The sequence below is a fragment of the Sipha flava genome, unplaced genomic scaffold (assembly GCF_003268045.1).
Source record: "Sipha flava isolate LNK unplaced genomic scaffold, YSA_version1 42_pilon_pilon, whole genome shotgun sequence".
NCBI classification, from domain to species: Eukaryota; Metazoa; Arthropoda; class Insecta; order Hemiptera; family Aphididae; genus Sipha; species Sipha flava.
The window spans coordinates 1088263-1107944 of NW_020273159.1; the positions used below are offsets into that span (position 1 = coordinate 1088263).

Genomic DNA, 19682 nt, shown 5'->3' on the forward strand with positions numbered 1-19682 from the left:
ATTTATATTACGTAATAATCATCATTTAATATATAGTTTACATAAAAACATAGCTATCATTTTTACCGATAGTAAAAAATAATTTTTGTTTACTGTCATAGATTAAATATTAATTACTACGTTTAGAGGACACAAAGCGGTTAAGTACCTTATTATTGTATAAGTTATATTAAACAATAAAATAATCTTACGTTAAGAATAAAACTTGGTACACACTATGGTTTGAAGTAAATTAAAAATTATTTAATTATTTAAATTATTTAAAAATAACTTATGGATTGTTCATGTTAATGAGGATTATGTTATTATTACATTATTATAACTCTTATTGTGCTGAACATTTTTTAATATTTTATGCATCAGCGAAATAACAGTAACTATCATAGTTCATTTTATTCATAGATCAAGTTAATTAAAAAAGCATTGATATTGGGTGAAGTATTTTTATTTATTAATAGGAATACATTTCTGTAGAATAGTTGAAAACTTCAAAAACGTAAAAGAGTTATATGATCATAACAAGAAATTGCTTAAAGTTGTCGCTTCCGATTTTCTGTGCATCCACCGTGAAATATTATTAAGCTCTTGGTTAATCAAATGGACCATTTTTACTCTTCATTTTTTTTTCGTGTACTAATTTATCCTTTGATTGTCCATCTCTTCTCAGCCATGGTTTTATAGTTTAAATTTATCAAAAACTTAAATCGTCTCCTTCTTTCTTCATAGACTCAGTAAGAACCTCTCTTTTCCTTTTAAATTTTTGTAACCTTTTTTAAATTATATCCCTGTCAAAATAAATCTATTTATGATTTATATGACCATTTTATTTGATTGTTAGAATTTATCAACCAAAAGAACCATTTTTTTTTTTTGCTTTTATTTTCAGCTGAAATATTTCTCATCCTATAATTTTGTTTAGTTATAAGCCAACACCATCTATTTTATAATTTTGGTCATTATTTTATAGTTTTATAAAAATGTGTTTATTATTGTTTTTTATTCATAAGAGTTTAATTAATTACAATTTATATATAAATTTCTTATTTTAAAAATAGATCACTTTTTAATTGAAAGTTGATCGTTTTACGGTATATAATATTTTAAATATATGTAGGTATAATAATTTCATTTTTTCAAATGGGTAGGTATTTAAACAGAGTTTATGAATAAAATATAATATTTTTAAAAATTGTTTTATGAAATGAGAAATAAAAAAATTATTTAAATGTTATACAAATTTATATGTTAAAAAAAATAAAATGAAAAATAGCTATAATTATTCCGAAGGAAATAATACTTACATATATATTTTATATTTTTATACTGTATTTTATGTTACTGATAAATTATAATTTTAAAATAATATTGTCATATTAGAATTAATTTTATACATCTAAAATACAAATTTTTGTTATAGTTTTTTTAGGATAAGAAAAGTAAAATTCGTTTTAGTCTATACATTTTTTCATAGAAGCTGTATTGCATTTTTATTTTTAGAAATCTAGGAAATTTATTAATATTAACATATTAATTAAACAGTAATATACGTAGTTATTATATATTTCGGGAAAAAATATCGATTAACAATAAATAAAAAATTATTTTTAGAAAAAACTATTTTTTAATAATATTACATTTTGCATAATAAATTAATGTAGGTAATAATAATTTAATAATGACAATATAAGTATAATAATAAATGATGTAAAAATCACAAGATTTTTATAATAAAATGAATATATTTGCTTTTAACACAATTATTAGGAATATATAAATATAAATGTAGCTATCGGCCGGTTATATGTGGCTCTAAATTGTATAAAGAGTTGACGGTTTTTGAATCTATAGTCTTAATAATATATAGTACATTACCTAATACCTACAAGATTGTACTCGTAGTTATGCGATATTTTTGGCGATAATGATTAACGATTACTGATTACTTTAATAAATGATTAAACGATTAATAACTAATGTAATCTAATAAATTAATCTTAATCGATTATGTAATTTAATCGTATATTAATCAATTATGCCTAACACTGACTTTGGAAGGGAAGCGGCTGGATGTAAACGATGACCCATATCCGATGCGGATACTGTTTGAGATTATATGTCTTATAATTTTTGATAATTTATAAAAATAACATAATAGTTGCTGTAAATCATACTTATATATTATATATAAAAATTGAAAACCGTAATCGATTTTTCAAAATTTACAATTTCATAATTAATTCATAAGTTTGACATACATATATTTTGAACTAAAACTAATATTAACATAATTAAATTGAAATTTGAACGTTTTTATATTATAATTATTATTAATTACCATTTTATTCAATATACTAAAAAATAAAAATAATAGTAAAATTCTAACCTTATTATTTGATAAATGTGAATTGTTCATATTTTGCATAAACTCCCAAATAAAATTTCTAATATAACATTATGATATAATACGTTGTATTATGTGTTATGTGATATGTTATGTGTATTAATATGCTATGGACGGGTAACAATTTCGCAACATAAGCCAATTCTGAGCCATAACGTAATAAAATATACAATTGAAGAGAGTATAAAGTTGCGAGAGAATCAGGCAATCAGTGCATATATGAACTGGGGTAAAAGACGATTGTATCGGACCCCAGGTCTCAAAGAAAATGGATATTGTCCATTTTAAATCATACGGCTAAACTTATCGTATAGATGAAGTTAAGAAAACTATTTATTACAATGTGCATTTTTTTATATGTATAGATTACGTATATTTTATTATATTTTTAACTATAAAATTATATATTATTAGATACCAGTCAATAATTTTAGAACAAATGATTATGAATGGATTCAAATGAATAAAGTCAAACCTATCAAAGTTTTTAGGAGCTTTTCAAAAATGTTACTTGGTTTTCTCGAGCTTTTATTTATACATTTGAAACGGTAAAAATTTAAAATTCATATTAGTATCTTTTAGTTAAGTTATTATTAATATTATCCAGTGATCACGAGAAAAATTTCAAAAATATATATTTTAGATTAATTATAACATTTATATGTTTAATGATATAATTTGTGTGATAACTATAAATCTTTTCTTCGACGAATTTAGATTATATTGAATGATAGTAATTCACTTTTTTATTTCAACTCAACTCTTTTCTTTTATGTCAGATTTTCTCACGAATCTATGAATGAGCTTAAGGGATATTATACAGAAATGTATATTTGTTTTCAATATTAAATGACTATATTTTCGCGAGACACGATCTATCGTAAATAGAATTATATACGAAATATATGTATATTTATAGCAAATATATTTGTAATAAAAATGATTATAAATCCAAGAGTCGTACAGTCTTTAAAATTATTTTATATTTATTTTATTCCAAGATTTTTAAATAATTTTTTTATGTATTATTTAATATGATTTGTATATAATTGTGCTTATGTTACTGAATTGATCTGAAATATTAAGCAGTTGGGAATTTTCTTGTCGTTTACTAATGAATCACATTTTTTTAAGAAGTTTGCATAAAAATAAAATGTTATTTTCACATTTTATGAGTTAAATAATTAGAAAAGTACAAGTATACTATGATGAACTATAAATTACATTTATGTAATAAAAGTAATAAACTATTAAACCAATCTTATATATAATATAAATTACTTTTTATAGATATAGGATTTTTATAAATTATGTATTAAGATATTACAATCCAAATATATAGTTTTAAAATCAATTTAAATTTCCATATTTTCTTCTTCTTCATCTCACCATTACTCCCAACTGTTTGGAGTCGGCCACCCTTGTTCTAAATTTCCACTTGTTTCGATTTTTTACATCCACTATGCGCACATCAACAGCCCTCTTTAAGTCGCTTCTTACGACCAGCTGAGGAACCGTGGAAGTATTCTGATCCCCTACCGCAGGGGGATAAAAATTAAATTAAATACATTTTATTAAAAATTATAATTTAATACAATTAATATAATCATAATAAGTTCACTTTTAAATATACTATTCCTATTTAATTTACACAATTATGGTAATATTTATTAGCTCATAATTGTTAGAGAGAGTTTAATACCTATATCGATATTTACAAAAGAAGTATATCATATAACAATATATATATTTTATGCTACGGTCAGCTAAAACTTTTAAGTGTTGACAAAAAACTTTTGCTTGTATACGTAAGTACTTGTTTACTCGAATATATATTCTTTTATGTCATTTGTTTTTGAGTGAATCACTGATTGCTAACTCATCTTAAAATATTTCAAGACATATTTTTTAAGTGAGTTTAAATAACTGTAGAAATACAATTTAAAACAGATATACTCTGTGTTTTCACATTTTACTTCTAGGTAAAAAACATATTTGTTTAATGGTAGTTTTTTTTCCCCAAAGAAACTTAAGAAAATCTCAATTTTTTAGGTAGGATTATACCTACTTACTCTTTAAATATACTTCATTGTTACACTATATACATAACTTAAGATTGTAATATATTTTCATGTTATTACTGATGTGATTTTTAAAAATATAAGACATATTTTCAATTAATATATGTTTAATTAATTTTCAATTAATATGAGTTAATTCGATTATCGATATCTATAATTATATCATTAAATAATTGAATTACAGTTATAAGTACTAATGTTATACGTACAGTCTAACAAATGTTAATTTTTAAATCTAGTGGAAAAAATAAAAAAAAACATTGTTGTACAGTGTAAAAATATTACTTATTTTATTTATTTTAAATTGTCAAAAAAAAAAAAAATAAAATAAATAAAAATAAATTGTTAGTGGAAAATATTACTAATAATCTAATTAATTAAATAGAAACGATTTTTAATCAGTCCAGTATGTGATATTTACAAGAAAGTGCACCGTCATAGCAATATTGAATATTATCAGTTTAAATAAACCTATTTGTTATTCATTATCTTATTAAATTATTTTGTGTATTTATTATTTTGTGATTTGTCGAACGATTTAAATTTTTATTTTTTATTTACATTATATTATTATGTTCTTAACATAATCTGTTTATCTATTTTGACAATGCAACGGCGCACCAATTTTTTTTTTCCAAAGAATCGATTTCACTATTTAAGGAAAATCTTTCACAGTATTACGCCTGCGTTAGTAGATATTTCTTTTCGGTAGACCGAGTACGAACCTAAAGTAACACTGATATTATACAAATTCGACCTCTCTGTATTTACTTAGCTATAGGTAGAAACTGATTCGCAATACGTTTGGTGAGCGCTAGATAAAGGGAACGGAAAACAACGGAAAACATATAAATTGTAAGAAAATGTTATAAATTACAACAATACGCATCACGCCCACAAGAATACGTCATCATATCATGATGGGCGCAACTTTTCACTTCAGAACATTGGCCAAAGGATTCACGCACTGATCCTTTCGATTAAATTAAACGTTTTATTTACACACGATATCGTTGTAGTAACTACGCATCATACGCTAGCTTTCGGAATTGTAATAACGTGGCTGATATTGAGGTGCACATATAATACGTAGATACAACCCTGGAGTTGTGTTGTATCGTCGGTATTTTTATAGTGTATTATTATTACTATAAATGTCGACATTGGTGTGATCGATGATGATGATGACGCGATCATGTGCGAAGCAAATATTATAAAATGATAAATTTGTTTATTTACTTATCTATTTTTTCATTTTATTTTCACAATTGGACAGTTCTAAAATTGTGACGTTAAATCTTATGCAGTTCATTTAAATATTTAGTGTTATGTTCATATCTTATCTATATCTTATTTATTATTTGTGTTTTAAAAGATTGACATTAACGTGAAAAAATTAAATGAATTTATTTGTGCATTACCTAATTAATATTAACATACGGTTTATTGGACTATTAAGAATAAAATTATGTTTATAATATGTATGTTTATATATTGATATAAAAAGTGTTGATAGAACGAACGTTCTTTTGGGAAACTCATAAATTAATTTTGTGCAATTTAGCTTCATGTACACTATCTTACAGTTTAGAAATGTGTATAATATATTATTATAATTATTTTCAATGACAGGAATATTATAATGCAACTTTTCTCGATATTAGATATTGAATTGCTCGTTAAATTTAACGCGATCACACATAAAAATCGCCTTTGGATTTAATACATTTTATTAGTTGTTCCTAATTTTGCAGGGCAATATAACTGATATAAGTTCTATGACAGAAGCGAAAACTTGGGAAAAATATATAGTTTAAGTTATAATACATTGTATTCTTGGTAAGACATTTTTAAATGGCTGTATGTGTATGTGTGTGTCTTTACGACGAGCTCTTGCGATCATGTGCCGTAGTCGACCCATTTGCGCGTGTACAGGAGGGGTTGCTGCTGCTGGAGGTTGTTACCACGTATAAAAGGGTGGTTGAAACTCGGACACTGTCATTTGTACCAAAACCACGTATCGGGACACGCTGACAGGAATCGCCACTCATTTTACCAACCACCATGAACCATCTGTTGCTGATCGTGATTGTCCCCGTTGTAGCCACTGTAATCGCCGCTCACGTTCAAGTACGTGACGATAATAATACTATATTATTATTATTATTATTAATGTTATTATTTTTAGCTTTTTGCGTGGTTTTTTCATCGTATGTAATTGTAACCGCCCTGTAATTTTGCTTTTTTTTTTAAATTAACAAAAACCCAGACCGAAAAGTACTCGAAACTAAATACGTACATATGTCATATTTATAACGTCATATTTTAAACATAATTTTATCGTATTACATAAACAAACAGTTCAACTGGATAGTTTTCAAAATACATGAGCTACAGTTCGTTCGTTTAATAAAAAGTATTTAATTTAAGTAAAAAAACAAAATATATATAATTGGTACGCAAAAGCTAATTTGTCTATAGTAAATCGTAATTTTGAAATTAATAAGACACAAATATTAAATGAAATTAACACTTTAAAAGCAATGTTGCTTTATTTATTGCAATCTTGTTTTATTCAAAAGTGTAAAATTAAAAAATAACCGTTAAAAAATATTTTTCAGCCCTTATATCTCTATAGTTTTATTAATTAAATAGCAGTTTAACTTTATAATTCGCGTTTATATTTCATCAATTTTATATTATTATTATTATTTTTTGATAAGCTACATAAAATAAATAGTAGATTCTTTGTTTTTTCGTTTTCCAAAAAAAATACTAACTTCAAAAAGTTGTAACCTTTTCGTTTAATTTGATCTACAAGTTTTCATAAATAAAGTGTTCCGGGAAAATTAGTAACTTTAAGTGATGAGGGTGTGTATCATACTGATAAATAAGTTCATTGCATTCGTCTACGAACTAAAACCAAAACCAACTTTGAAGCATGAAATATTTGTGTAACTATTTCAATAACTAATTATTATGTTTAAATATAAATGAAATCATTAAATTTGAACATTGAATCGATATCAAAAATAATTTGTTATACACTATAGGAAGATCTCTTGGAATTCTGAGTTAAAGTTGACTAACAATTTAATAGTTCATAATTAAGTAAAAGTTGTTTTATTTTTATAGGCTAACATTTTAGCCTATAAAATAGGCTAAAATTTTTTAATTTTTAATTGATAACTGACAATATAGGATATACATTTCATTGTATTTTAATCATGAATTTTTTATTTTATAATAATAAATGGAATAGTATGATTATTATATTTTCTAAAAGATGATTTGATTAAGTATATTAGATATATAGGTTTATTTGATAAATAATAAAATAATGTATATTCACTAGAGTTGTTATTGTACATAGGTATCATGGCAAGATATTTGATAATTTAATTTAATATATCTAAAAACTTTTTCCTTGAAGTATTTTTATTTTTGCATTATTTTAAAGAAGAATGAAAATACAGAGATGTAATGATGTTGATGATGAATATGAGTTAAAATATATAAAAAAATAACATACCTAAATACAAAATTAAACATTAATAAATATAAATTAATTTTTATAATTAATAACTAAAATAAAAAAATATACAATAATTAATTTAGTTGATGTATTTTAAATGATAATATGTAAGTTTAAAAAAATGCTTATGATCATAGAAAATATTTTTCTATTAAAGTATATAATAAAAATAAAAAAAATAAATCATAAATAAAATTAGTCTTTTTATGTTTCTGGTTCGAATTATAACTGAAATTATATTGGTAAATACAGATCAAAGTAGGTATTTTATCTGAATAAATAAATAATTTAATTTGACTTGAAATGAATTTAGAACCAATATTTTTAACTTCATGAAAATATAATTATCTTATTTTAACAAAACATTAAATGATAATATTGATAATATATGAAAATATAAGCTTGGTTTTGAAATTAAGCACTCGAATTTTTAATTAGTTTCAAAGGATCAAAAACACTTTAAATAAAACGAATATTTCATACTATTTAAATTTTAATATTTAAAATAGTCAGTGAGGGCATTTAATTTTATACTACAATCAATATATTTTTGAAGTATCCAACATTTCTTAAAATAAAAGGATAATAATTATTTTACCAGAGGGATTGAAAATAATACTTACTAGTATAAAATAAGGCATTTTCATTCTCAAAGAATATAAATAATAAATATAATATAGATATATATGTAATGTAAAATAAAATTATCTGGTCAGCGATTTCTGTGTTGTTCAATAATTGTTACATTTCATATTTTTTTAGTGCATAATGGAGGTATACTCTTATTATTATTTTAAATTTATACACAACAATTATCTTATTTCGTAATGACTTTGAATTTAATTCAGATTATATTTTAAAAACAATTTAGCAGTAGATATGCATAGATTTTTTCAAAGTACCGACTTAAGTAGTATAAAGCTTTTATATAATGTTTCTCAATAAAATATAAGGAAAAGTATAATTTGTATAATTTTTCTAGTATTGATACTTAAATATATTAAAACCATTAGTATAATTTGTTTTATTTTAATTTTATAATATAAGAAGTATTTTAATTAAAAAAAAAAATAAAAAAATAAAAAATAAAAACTGTGTTGAACTTTGAAATAAATAAATAATTTTAGTATAATATTAAATTTCATTAATAATCAACTTATAATCAATATAACTAATTAACTATATTATTATTATGACTCAAAATAAATATATTTTACATAATACTTTCTTTGATTTTATTTTATTTATTTAATACTAAACGGCATCAAAGATACATAATAATTAGTTGAATTTAATTGAATACAAGGAATGATAGTGATAGGAGATTTTACAGCAGAAATTCTGGATCCTGATCAGTGTTGTACATAGATAACCAAAATATGATCTTGGTAAGATAACGGATAATTAATCTTAAGTTCATAGAGATAAGATAACAGATAACTATTTAAATATTCATGAAACTACATTTATCTAGATAAAAACAGATAATTTTAAAAAGTTTCATACTTCAAAAGTTACTTTTTTTAAATGGTTATTTTTCTATAAATAAAAAATATATTATTAATTATGATTTATTTGGTTTAAAATAATCTTCTTTATTTAGTTAATTTAGACACAAAATAAGTGCGTACATTATTTATTTATTCTAATTTTATATTAATAGTTATTAATCAATTTATAACTCTAGTATTAAAATTCAAAAAAAAAAAAAAAGTAATCAACATTTTACAATTTAAACAATTAATAATAAAAAATGTAACTATTTTTATTAGTTTATTACTAAGCGAATATAATATAAATATATATCAATGTAATTTGATAGAAGTATACATAATACATAATATAGATGTGTATAATGCGACCTTGTTATTTTGTAATATTCTAATTTAATTTAATGGTCATCACTTTTTCTTTTAATTACATGCAGTTAAATAAAATTTATACAAAACTACTAAAGTATATAATATATATAGTCATGGTCACTAGAAGTCAGTGGTTGGTTTTATTATTATTTATTACTTTAATAGTTATAATCCCAGCTTACACCTACTTATTTATGGAACGTGTTAGCTAGAGATTAACGTTTTATAACTGTATGTGTTTAATTATTATTGTCTATATTATATTGTTTTATTGATCTACAATATTAGGTATAATTTTATCTCCCGGGTGTTAGCATTGGGTTGGTAGGTACCACCTAGTCGTCGATTAAAGAGAAAAAAAAGTACATTATTATAAAATTGAATATTATTTGAAATTATGTTTTCTGTAAAAATAATTATATACATTATTTTTTTATATTTTTACAAAATATCTTATTTTTATATTGATTCTTATATAAATAATAAAAAACATTTCAGCCCCCCCCCCTCACTTTAAAATTTCCGGGTATGCTTCTGTTATCGATACATGCATAATAAAGTTTTTATAATTTAAATTTTACAGATATATATTTTTGGGAATTATATACACATTTACTTGTTATTTGAATAACACATTAAGAGTGTTACACTAATAAGCACAAATTACCAATTAGTTGGACAAGTGAATGCTTGTTATAGTTTCATATTCGCCTTGGCATTTTTTGGGGGAGTATTATTATTTTTTATGGACGCAGAATAAATTTCATTATGTTTTTTCATTTTAATGATTGCATTTATACATTAAAGAAAATACTTTGTTCCCATGATGAGGTCTCCAAAGTGCGAATATGTTCATCGGGTGGTATCGAAATAATATCAAGGGTTATTGAACACGTATTCATTCTTCAAAATGAATATATGCCATTTAGTTTACTACTATAAAGAAGATGAACGTATTATTTTCTTTGCAAAGCAATCAATAGCGTGAAAAGGAGAAGAGAAAACAAGTGAACCGCCGTCTATCCTGCTGAGTACGAAATAACTTTTTCGAAAAATATTTGAATTATGATTTAGCTTCCGGGGAAAAAAATTCCTTATCGATACTTTTCAGTAACCAATGATTTACAGTTTATGTGATTACATCAGCTATTTACATGCAGTAAGTTCCTTTAAAGCACTGATTTTAGGTTATGAATTGTAAAATCCTTTTTTTCATATGTTTTTCATAATATTCTTATTGCACTGTATGCTTATTGATACATCTTAAAAGTTATTATTCTTAATTGTTTTTTAAGAGAATATAAATATTTTATTTTGAAAAAATATATATTTCCGTAGAAAATTGATTGATAATTTTGAAATTTTATTTAATCAGCAACAAGGCAAATAAAATGAGGCTGTTATTCATTATTCAATATTTTAAATTTTATTTTTAACTATGCAATATATTATAGTACTAAAGTATACATTTATGAAAATAACAAATTTTACATAAATTAAAAGACAAATTTAAATTAAAAATAATAGAAACACTTAGAATTTAATTGTATAATATATTACTTAGTATTATTTTGTAAACTACTTTATGTAATTATTTTAATTTACACATTTGTTATAATAATGATAATTTATTGTATAATTTAAATGATATACCACTAATTTAATTATAATATATTTATTGAATTAACTAGCTGAACCGACATACGTTGTTTTGTCTTATAAATTATTTCAAGAAAATATTTTGTTAGAAAAAATAACTAATTTAATATAGGTATGTAAGGATGTGGTATAAAGTGGAAGAGATTTATGGAGTGCTGTGAACGGTGACAAAATATAAAAATGAAAAAACATCAAACATTTATTTTTTTAATAATTTATTAAAATTGATTCTTTAAAATTATATATATTGCTAATTATGACAATATTAGTAAAAAGTTAATATTAATCCCTTAATGTAAGAGTGTACAATATTTTTTGTTATCCCATCTTTTGCCAACACAAACAAACTGGATGGTTCGAGAACACGCCACGTTAATTGTCCGTGTGAAAAACATGATGTGCTCAAATCTAAGCCACAGACAGATATCGTTTGGCCTTGAGACTTATTGATAGTCATTACAAATGCCAATCTAATTGGAAATTGTATTGGCACATCTATGGGTATAATAGGTATTCGCGGTAATAATATTTTCACCTCGGAATTTATCATTTGAAATTATGGCTTCTATAAGATTTTTCATTAATTTTTTAATGTCTAATCGCGTGCTGTTACACATTCGTGGTGGGTTCAAATTGCGAAGCAAAATAACTGAAGATCCAACCTTCAGTTGTAAATTATCTGGTGATATGCCATTTTAGAGGAGTATGATCACAAACATTGTGACACGAGATTTTTATACATAAAGATGGTAAAAACTATAAAAATATTACAACATACTTTTTGTATGTTTAACTAATGTTATTTGAGTGATGTTATTTAATGATCACCTTAAAATATTATTGTAAAAAAAGTTTAGCAAATAAAAAAAAAATGTTTTATACATTTATATAGGTATTTGATTTAACTGCACACAGACTCACACATACACACACACACACATATATATATATATATAGAAATTGTAATGTGTAAAGCTTATGTATGATATGGATTGCAAATAAGTATCACTGATATTAATATTAAAAGTGTACGTATAGGTTGGCATTGTACAAAATATTCCGATCCAACAATGTTCTATATGACTGAAATGTAGCAATGGTCAAGACGAAACACTTAAAAGATCATAGAAATATAAAATTAATAATAATTATTATTTTTAACTTTCAAAGTATTCAAACCAACACAAAGTATAATTTACAACGATGTCACACATACTTATTATTTTAATTTCGCCAGTAAAATGTTATGTTTTCTTTCACTTATTGAATTATTCGTGGTTCTAGTGTTCAATGTTTATTAACACCAGGGTTGTTTCATATTTATTTAAATAATATCTTTAATGACGTTGAAACCTTTGAATAATATTTAGGGACATTTTAGAATAAAATTTAGGTGCTGTCCGAATACATCTAGAATACTCATGTGTACGACTGTGATGGATATTGTTACGATAATGCCTAAGTATATAGTAACTTTAATAATTAAAATAAATAATAAGCAGTAAAAGTCTATTTTAAAAATAAATTAACCAACAAGAGGAAATTACGTCGGTTTTGTTGAATATAACTTTTAATGCCAGTTTTCTATTATAAAACAAATTATTAAATCTGGATATAGCTATTTTATTGAAATATTATATTATTTCCATTAATTTTGTAAGTAATTATGTTATTCAAAATTACGAACCAAATATAGCAATCGAGTATTGGAATTTCTCTAGCTTTAGTCATCTCTCTGTACGTTAACGCAAATTATATAAAATGTTAAAGCAATTGTATAAATTATTAAATAATTTCTATGTAAAATTTAGTTACCATTATTTTAATTTTAATTTATAATTATGATATATTAATATATTTGAAGTAAATTGATTAATTTCAAGTAAAAATTGTAAATTTATTTACTTATAAAATTACAATAGTTAGCCATGTAAAAACAATCTGTATATAAAATAAATAAAATTGTTATTCAAACTTATACTTGTATTATGAATATTTTACGAATTAATGATAATGTTGTATCTTTGTAAAAAAAAAAACAAATTATTTTCTACCTCTAATTAATTAATTTTTAATTTTTGTAGATAAAGAATTTTTATTAATATGATCTTTTAGATTTTGACTAAAGCAATCTTATGGTTTTATGATTGTTGATTATTTTTTTATTAATTTATGTTTTTTTTTTATTATTTTTTATTCTTTTTTTTTTCTGTAAAAACTTCTTTGGATAGATATACTGGTCTAAAAGTTTCATCTAACAATTCTTTAGAGTCGAAATCGACTTTTGGTAGTACTTTAAAAAAGTAATTTCTCCAAAATATCATTATATTTTCCAGATGATTAGAAAAACTGCCAAAAAATCGAGTAAAAATGATAGAAATTCGCTGTAAACGAGGCTTTCATTTTTAAGATTTTCGTTATTTAGTCATAACTCCAAGAGAAATTTTTTTCATATTTGGTAAAATTTTCAAAAAAAATTAAGTACATAATATTGGTTTAAGTATAGAAATTTGAAAATACCTCATTTTTTGAAAGTTTTTTTGTTAACATTTTTTTTTTTGACATTTTTGGATACTAAGACTTTCATATTAAATATCACTTTACTCATATTTTTGTCAAATAATACTGAAAACATTTAAAAATTGTTTGTCATATTATTTTCTATGCATTTAAGTAAATTATTATACGATTTTATGGAATTTACTATTTTTACATATATTTTCAACTTCAAATGTTTATTAAAATAAATTGGTTCATTCAATCAAAATAAAACTTTAGATACTTATAAAACAACATATTTTGAATGTTTGGTTGAAAAAATTCTCCTTCAACAAACAAGAACTTCTTAAATAGGTTGATAAAAAACAGAACCTACCGACAGTTAAACTAAAAATGGAAAAATATATAAACGGTATATTTTTATACTGATGATTTGATGAGAATCGTTTTACTAATAAAATGAGTTATCATTTTTCAAAAATTCAAGATATCCATTCCCAATATTCAGTTCGGAGATTGAAAGAACGAAAAACGAACTTACTCCACCATTATCTTACCGGCTTCTTTATACTTATTACTTCAAAAAATTTATTATGATATATAAAATAGCATCGTGTAAAATTAAAATACCTATCCAATACTTTTCATTAAAAACCTCAAATATTTACAAACTAATGAAATCGCTTTTTTGAAATAGGAACTACTAATGGAAATCGGAAGAGGGTTATAATTTTCCTACCTTCGTCATCTACCATGCATTTTTTTTTTCAATTGAATTATAGAAATAAAATATCTTAATTTAATAACATTGTACCAATTAAACTTTATTTAAAACTGAAAAAATCTTGTTTCCTCAAAAGCATGTATAAAATAAAAGTATTTTATTTTCACTGGAAATTATATATTTAAAAAATAACATGCTATCATCTTACGAATGATGTAATACCAACCGTGGGTAGTATTATAATACTACATTATGGTGATGTTTTAAATAAAAATAATTCGTTTGTTTTTTATGTTCGTCTAAATCGATTGGTTTATATTTGACGTACACGCATACGAACCATGATCCATGATTGTAAAATAATTCTAAAAAAATTTTATACGACGTGCTTTTATCATAGTGATATTTTTGTTATATTTTCTTTGTTTAGTAATATGATATGAAGTACTGTTATTATTGTCATAATATCTCAATGAAATACGTTGTACGATTATTTTAAATCCAGACCCTCTATTGTACTATTAACATTAAGAAACTTTTCGAATTTATAAAATAAATAGCAAACATAAACATTATAGTTTCTGTTATCCACATGTTACGACAACAAAGAATGTGAGAACGGAAACACTGACAGTTAACAATGAATTATTTACCTCAGGCTTAAATGTATGCTTTGAAACTTTATTAATACTTAAAAATAAGTTTAGTTGAATATGTCAGCAATATAAGAGGTTTGACGTAAATCTTGTTTTTAAATGATTAATCATGCGTTGGTAAGTATAATAATTATATGACAATACAATATTAAATTTATTTTTTAACAATATTAAGGTAATTTAAAAACTTAGATTCTTGTACTGATAGAATCACTAAATTAAAATTCACAAATTACAACGATTTGTCAAATATAATTTAATAGAGCTGCTTCTTCATTTTGAAGCTCTGGAAAACTTTAATGTCCAGTTATAGATTTTCATATAAAAGTTAAAAGTACCTTATATGTTTCTTTTTCAAATTTCTTCGTTACACACTTCTGTTTGCTGTATAAAACATTATTGTTGTAATATTCAGTTATATATGTGAACAAAAGCGTTGAGTTTTGACAATATAAACGTTTGTTAATTGATTAAAAGACATTTTGAGAAAATTATTAAAGTTCTATTTGACCAGCGTGATCTTCTAAGTCGTATTAATAACTCTAAATTTTGTATTATAATTTCAAAAATATACTCGTCCACAATCACATTAATATTTTTATGTATACATGTACAAATTCAGGATTAATCATTAATTATAAATAATTTCCATTGTTTTTTTGTTAATTCTCGAGAACGAGAAATGTATAGTTTTGTTTCAAAAAAGTGAAGTATTATAAAATTATTAAACAATGAAATGATAAATTATTCTTCTCGCTTCATTTCTATACTCAGACTGATTTATGCATGCGTAATGCAATTATGTATAAATATTCTTTATTAAGTGTTCTGTTCAAATGAATAAATATATATGAATTTAAATATTAATGTATATGTACAGCTAATTCTACAAGTTCTTACAGTACAACCATTGATTATAAACAATATTGTTTATTAGTATTTTTGATTAATGTTGTAAATGCTATTAGCATACATAACAATTTATAAAATATAACACGCCCTCTCGAGCAGTTCCAAAGAAAATGAAATAATTTCCATTTCTTCGCACAATTAGAGTTGATTGTAGATTACAGTACACTGGTGCAGAATGATTCTAATAAACGTTGGGCTGTTCCTGGAAACCTGAATGTTTGCCGACCAAAACGAATATGTGACCGTTTGACTGGGCGAGCTATAATTATTTTAAATTTTCTCCGTTCGGCTATACAATGCTATTTAAACGATCTCGTTTGGAAAACTTATTATTTTATACATTTTTTTATTTTCTTACGTTATTTTAATAATTGGTAATTATTTGTAATTATTAAAACAGTTGCAAATAATTGGTTATAATTTGCAATTGCAAATAATTGGTCATTATTTGCAATTATGAAATTAGTTGAAAATACTAAAAAATTGAATACATTTCGTAGATATGTTGATTTTATAAATTATATTATACTCGTGATATATTCATAACATACACATTAATTTTAACTTTATAAACGTATTATAAATATTATATCATGACATTAGTCTGATTTCTAATGCATTTGGCAACAAGTTAAAGTTGTATAGGCTATACAATTTTAATAGATTGTAGAATATTTTCCAGGAGTTTTGTGTGTTTTTATATGTTCAGAAAATTATTGAATTACAAATGAATTTATTGTTTGTGATACGTTTTCTTTAGTTGAATATGTATTGGTATAGTTTTACTTCAAAAAAATTAATAATTTTCTTACATTATCATAAATTATAAGCCAAGATATTTATCAATTATATCGTTTATATATCATTAGTTATATCGTTTTTTGTTTTCACAGTTTTTATACATTTTTTATGGGTCAAAATAATTTGATATCTTTTTATATAAGTACGATTTTTAGTTTTAAGTATTGAAATCTAGAAATTCTAATAAAAAGACAACCAAATATTTATTATCTATATATAGTACTAAAAATGCTTATGATTTAGCACAGTTAATTAATTTTTAAGCTTTAACAACAACGCATTGATTAATTTTATGAATAGTGGCAATTATTTATTTTTAAATTAAAATGGATAAAATTCATAATTTTCTAAGATTTTAAATTTAATGCATACATAATTCATGCTGCTTCATTTATAGATAATCAATTTAAAAAAATCATAATTTATTTTTTTTAAGAGTAAAAGTTTTTTCTTATATATTTATATTTAAATATATATATATATATATATATATATATATATATATATATTTAATAAATCTAATAACTAATATTTCTATGCAATTTTATGCTATAAATATTATTAAAATATATTTTAAAATGTAGTTATTATGCAAAATACTTGATTTGGATATATTTAAAAACAAAGTTACCAATAAGTATGTTAATTCAACGCTTTAGTTTATGCCATTATTCATTATTACTTTCATATTTTATACAAATATTATGGTTGGAAACATAAAGTAATATAAGTGCACAGGTATTCTACATAAATATCGAGTTTTATCCTTCTTTTTGTTAGCTTGATGTTTAGAGTATCCTTTCTTTAGAGTAAAGTGAGAAAAAAATGGCTACATTTTTAAATTCCACTAAAAAATTATTTTCTTACATGGTAAGCATACGTAGTACAAAAACAATATTTTTTATTAAAAAAAATTACATTTTTGCGTTTTCAATGAATTATCACTCAAAAGAGTTTTTTTTTTTTTAGTATCTATATTAAATATCGACTACAATAATAATTTGCGTTTAGTCATTTACAAACTGTTTTTATGAAAAATCAATATGCGTGTTATAATATAATAAAAACATATGATTCAGTGATCACAAAAAAAAAAAAAAATTAAATAACATTTTAATGATTTTTGAGCACTTTTATATTTTTTCCTATTCTTAAATTGAAATGTATTATTTATTATATTATTTAAATTAATTTATTATTATAAACTAATAAATTGAGGGGTAATTGTGAATTGACTTTTATATTTCTATTATCATTTTATTGAAATAACTTAAGTAGCTATTTAGTCTTAATGCTTTTACTTTTATATAAAAAAAAAGCAATTGAATTATTCATCAATAAAGTAATAGTAAGAAATTATATTATATACGGCGATTTTTGTTCTTACTTAATTAAATTTCCTAGATTTTGTTTATGAAAAATTTTTTCAATTTAAATCAAATTTGATTTATTTTATATATTATTTGTAAATATATAATTTCTAAATTAATATTGATACTTTATATAATATGCGGTGTGTACTATTAAAAAATACTCTTTATATGCAATAATCACATTTTATGATGTTTTATTTACGCTTATAAAAACTAAAACGGATATTAAGGATCTTTGAAAGTTGAATGTTCATTTCAACCATGGTTTCACCTCTACAAAAATTTAAGGAAATAGTATTGCTTCACAAAATCTACAGTAATTTATTATTCATATTTCAAAAGCAAATGCAAATTATAACTGCAATAATACTGTACTTCAAGGGAAATAAAGTTTTTATTAGTTGAAACATTATAGTTTATAATGTGCCTTTCTTTATTTGTTTTTATGTAATTGAAGATAAATTAAATTTTAACCAGAATAGTATTTATTTTTTTTAATCATCTTTGTAACTTTCAAGTAAAATGTCTACACATAGCTGAAAGTAATTATTTAAACGATTTTATTTTAGACGTTAAATATTATACAATTAAATTCAATTCATTAAATTCAAAACATTTTTCATTGTATATGTATAAGACTGTTAACTTCAAGTACTTGGATAATTTATATAAAATATTAATGGTTTCGGACTCCGGAACCATTAATACTAACTATAGTAACTAACTAGAAAAACCGTGTTGAAACCTTAAAGAACAAAAAAAAAAAAAATTCAATAATTACATAGGTAAAATACATCGCTGATATTGATCATATTTTTGGTGTAAATTTTGCACTTTTACGTATTCTGATGGGAGCAAATTTTTAGTTTTTGTATTATAACATATCATAATATTTATTATGCAACGTTTAACTCTACGACCAAATTAATTTAATTTTTTTTGCAGAACAAAAAATTTGACACTGTGTTATTATTCATATAAATTTGTTTATATAATAACTTAAAAACTGTATGTCATCATTTTATATAAGCTATTATTTATCAGCACCTACTTTTATTCAATCGACATGAAATATTAATTATAATCAATACCAGTTATCATAAATATCCACGAACAGTAATTGATATGTACTGCAAAAAAGAAAATCATTAAAGGTACATTGAGTCAACTATGTGGTTC

At 22.8% G+C, this 19682-nt stretch overlaps 1 protein-coding gene across 1 annotated transcript in view; it reads left to right on the forward strand.

Moving 5' to 3' along the window:
• Positions 1–6471: 6471 nt before the first annotated feature.
• The window catches only part of LOC112689078 (corticotropin-releasing factor-binding protein), a 40382-nt gene continuing 27171 nt past the window's right edge, over positions 6472–19682 (forward strand). The window contains exon 1 of the mRNA XM_025562587.1: positions 6472–6612. Coding sequence (XP_025418372.1) covers positions 6547–6612 — 66 coding nt within the window. The 5' untranslated portion in view covers positions 6472–6546. The remainder of the gene's footprint in view (positions 6613–19682) is intronic.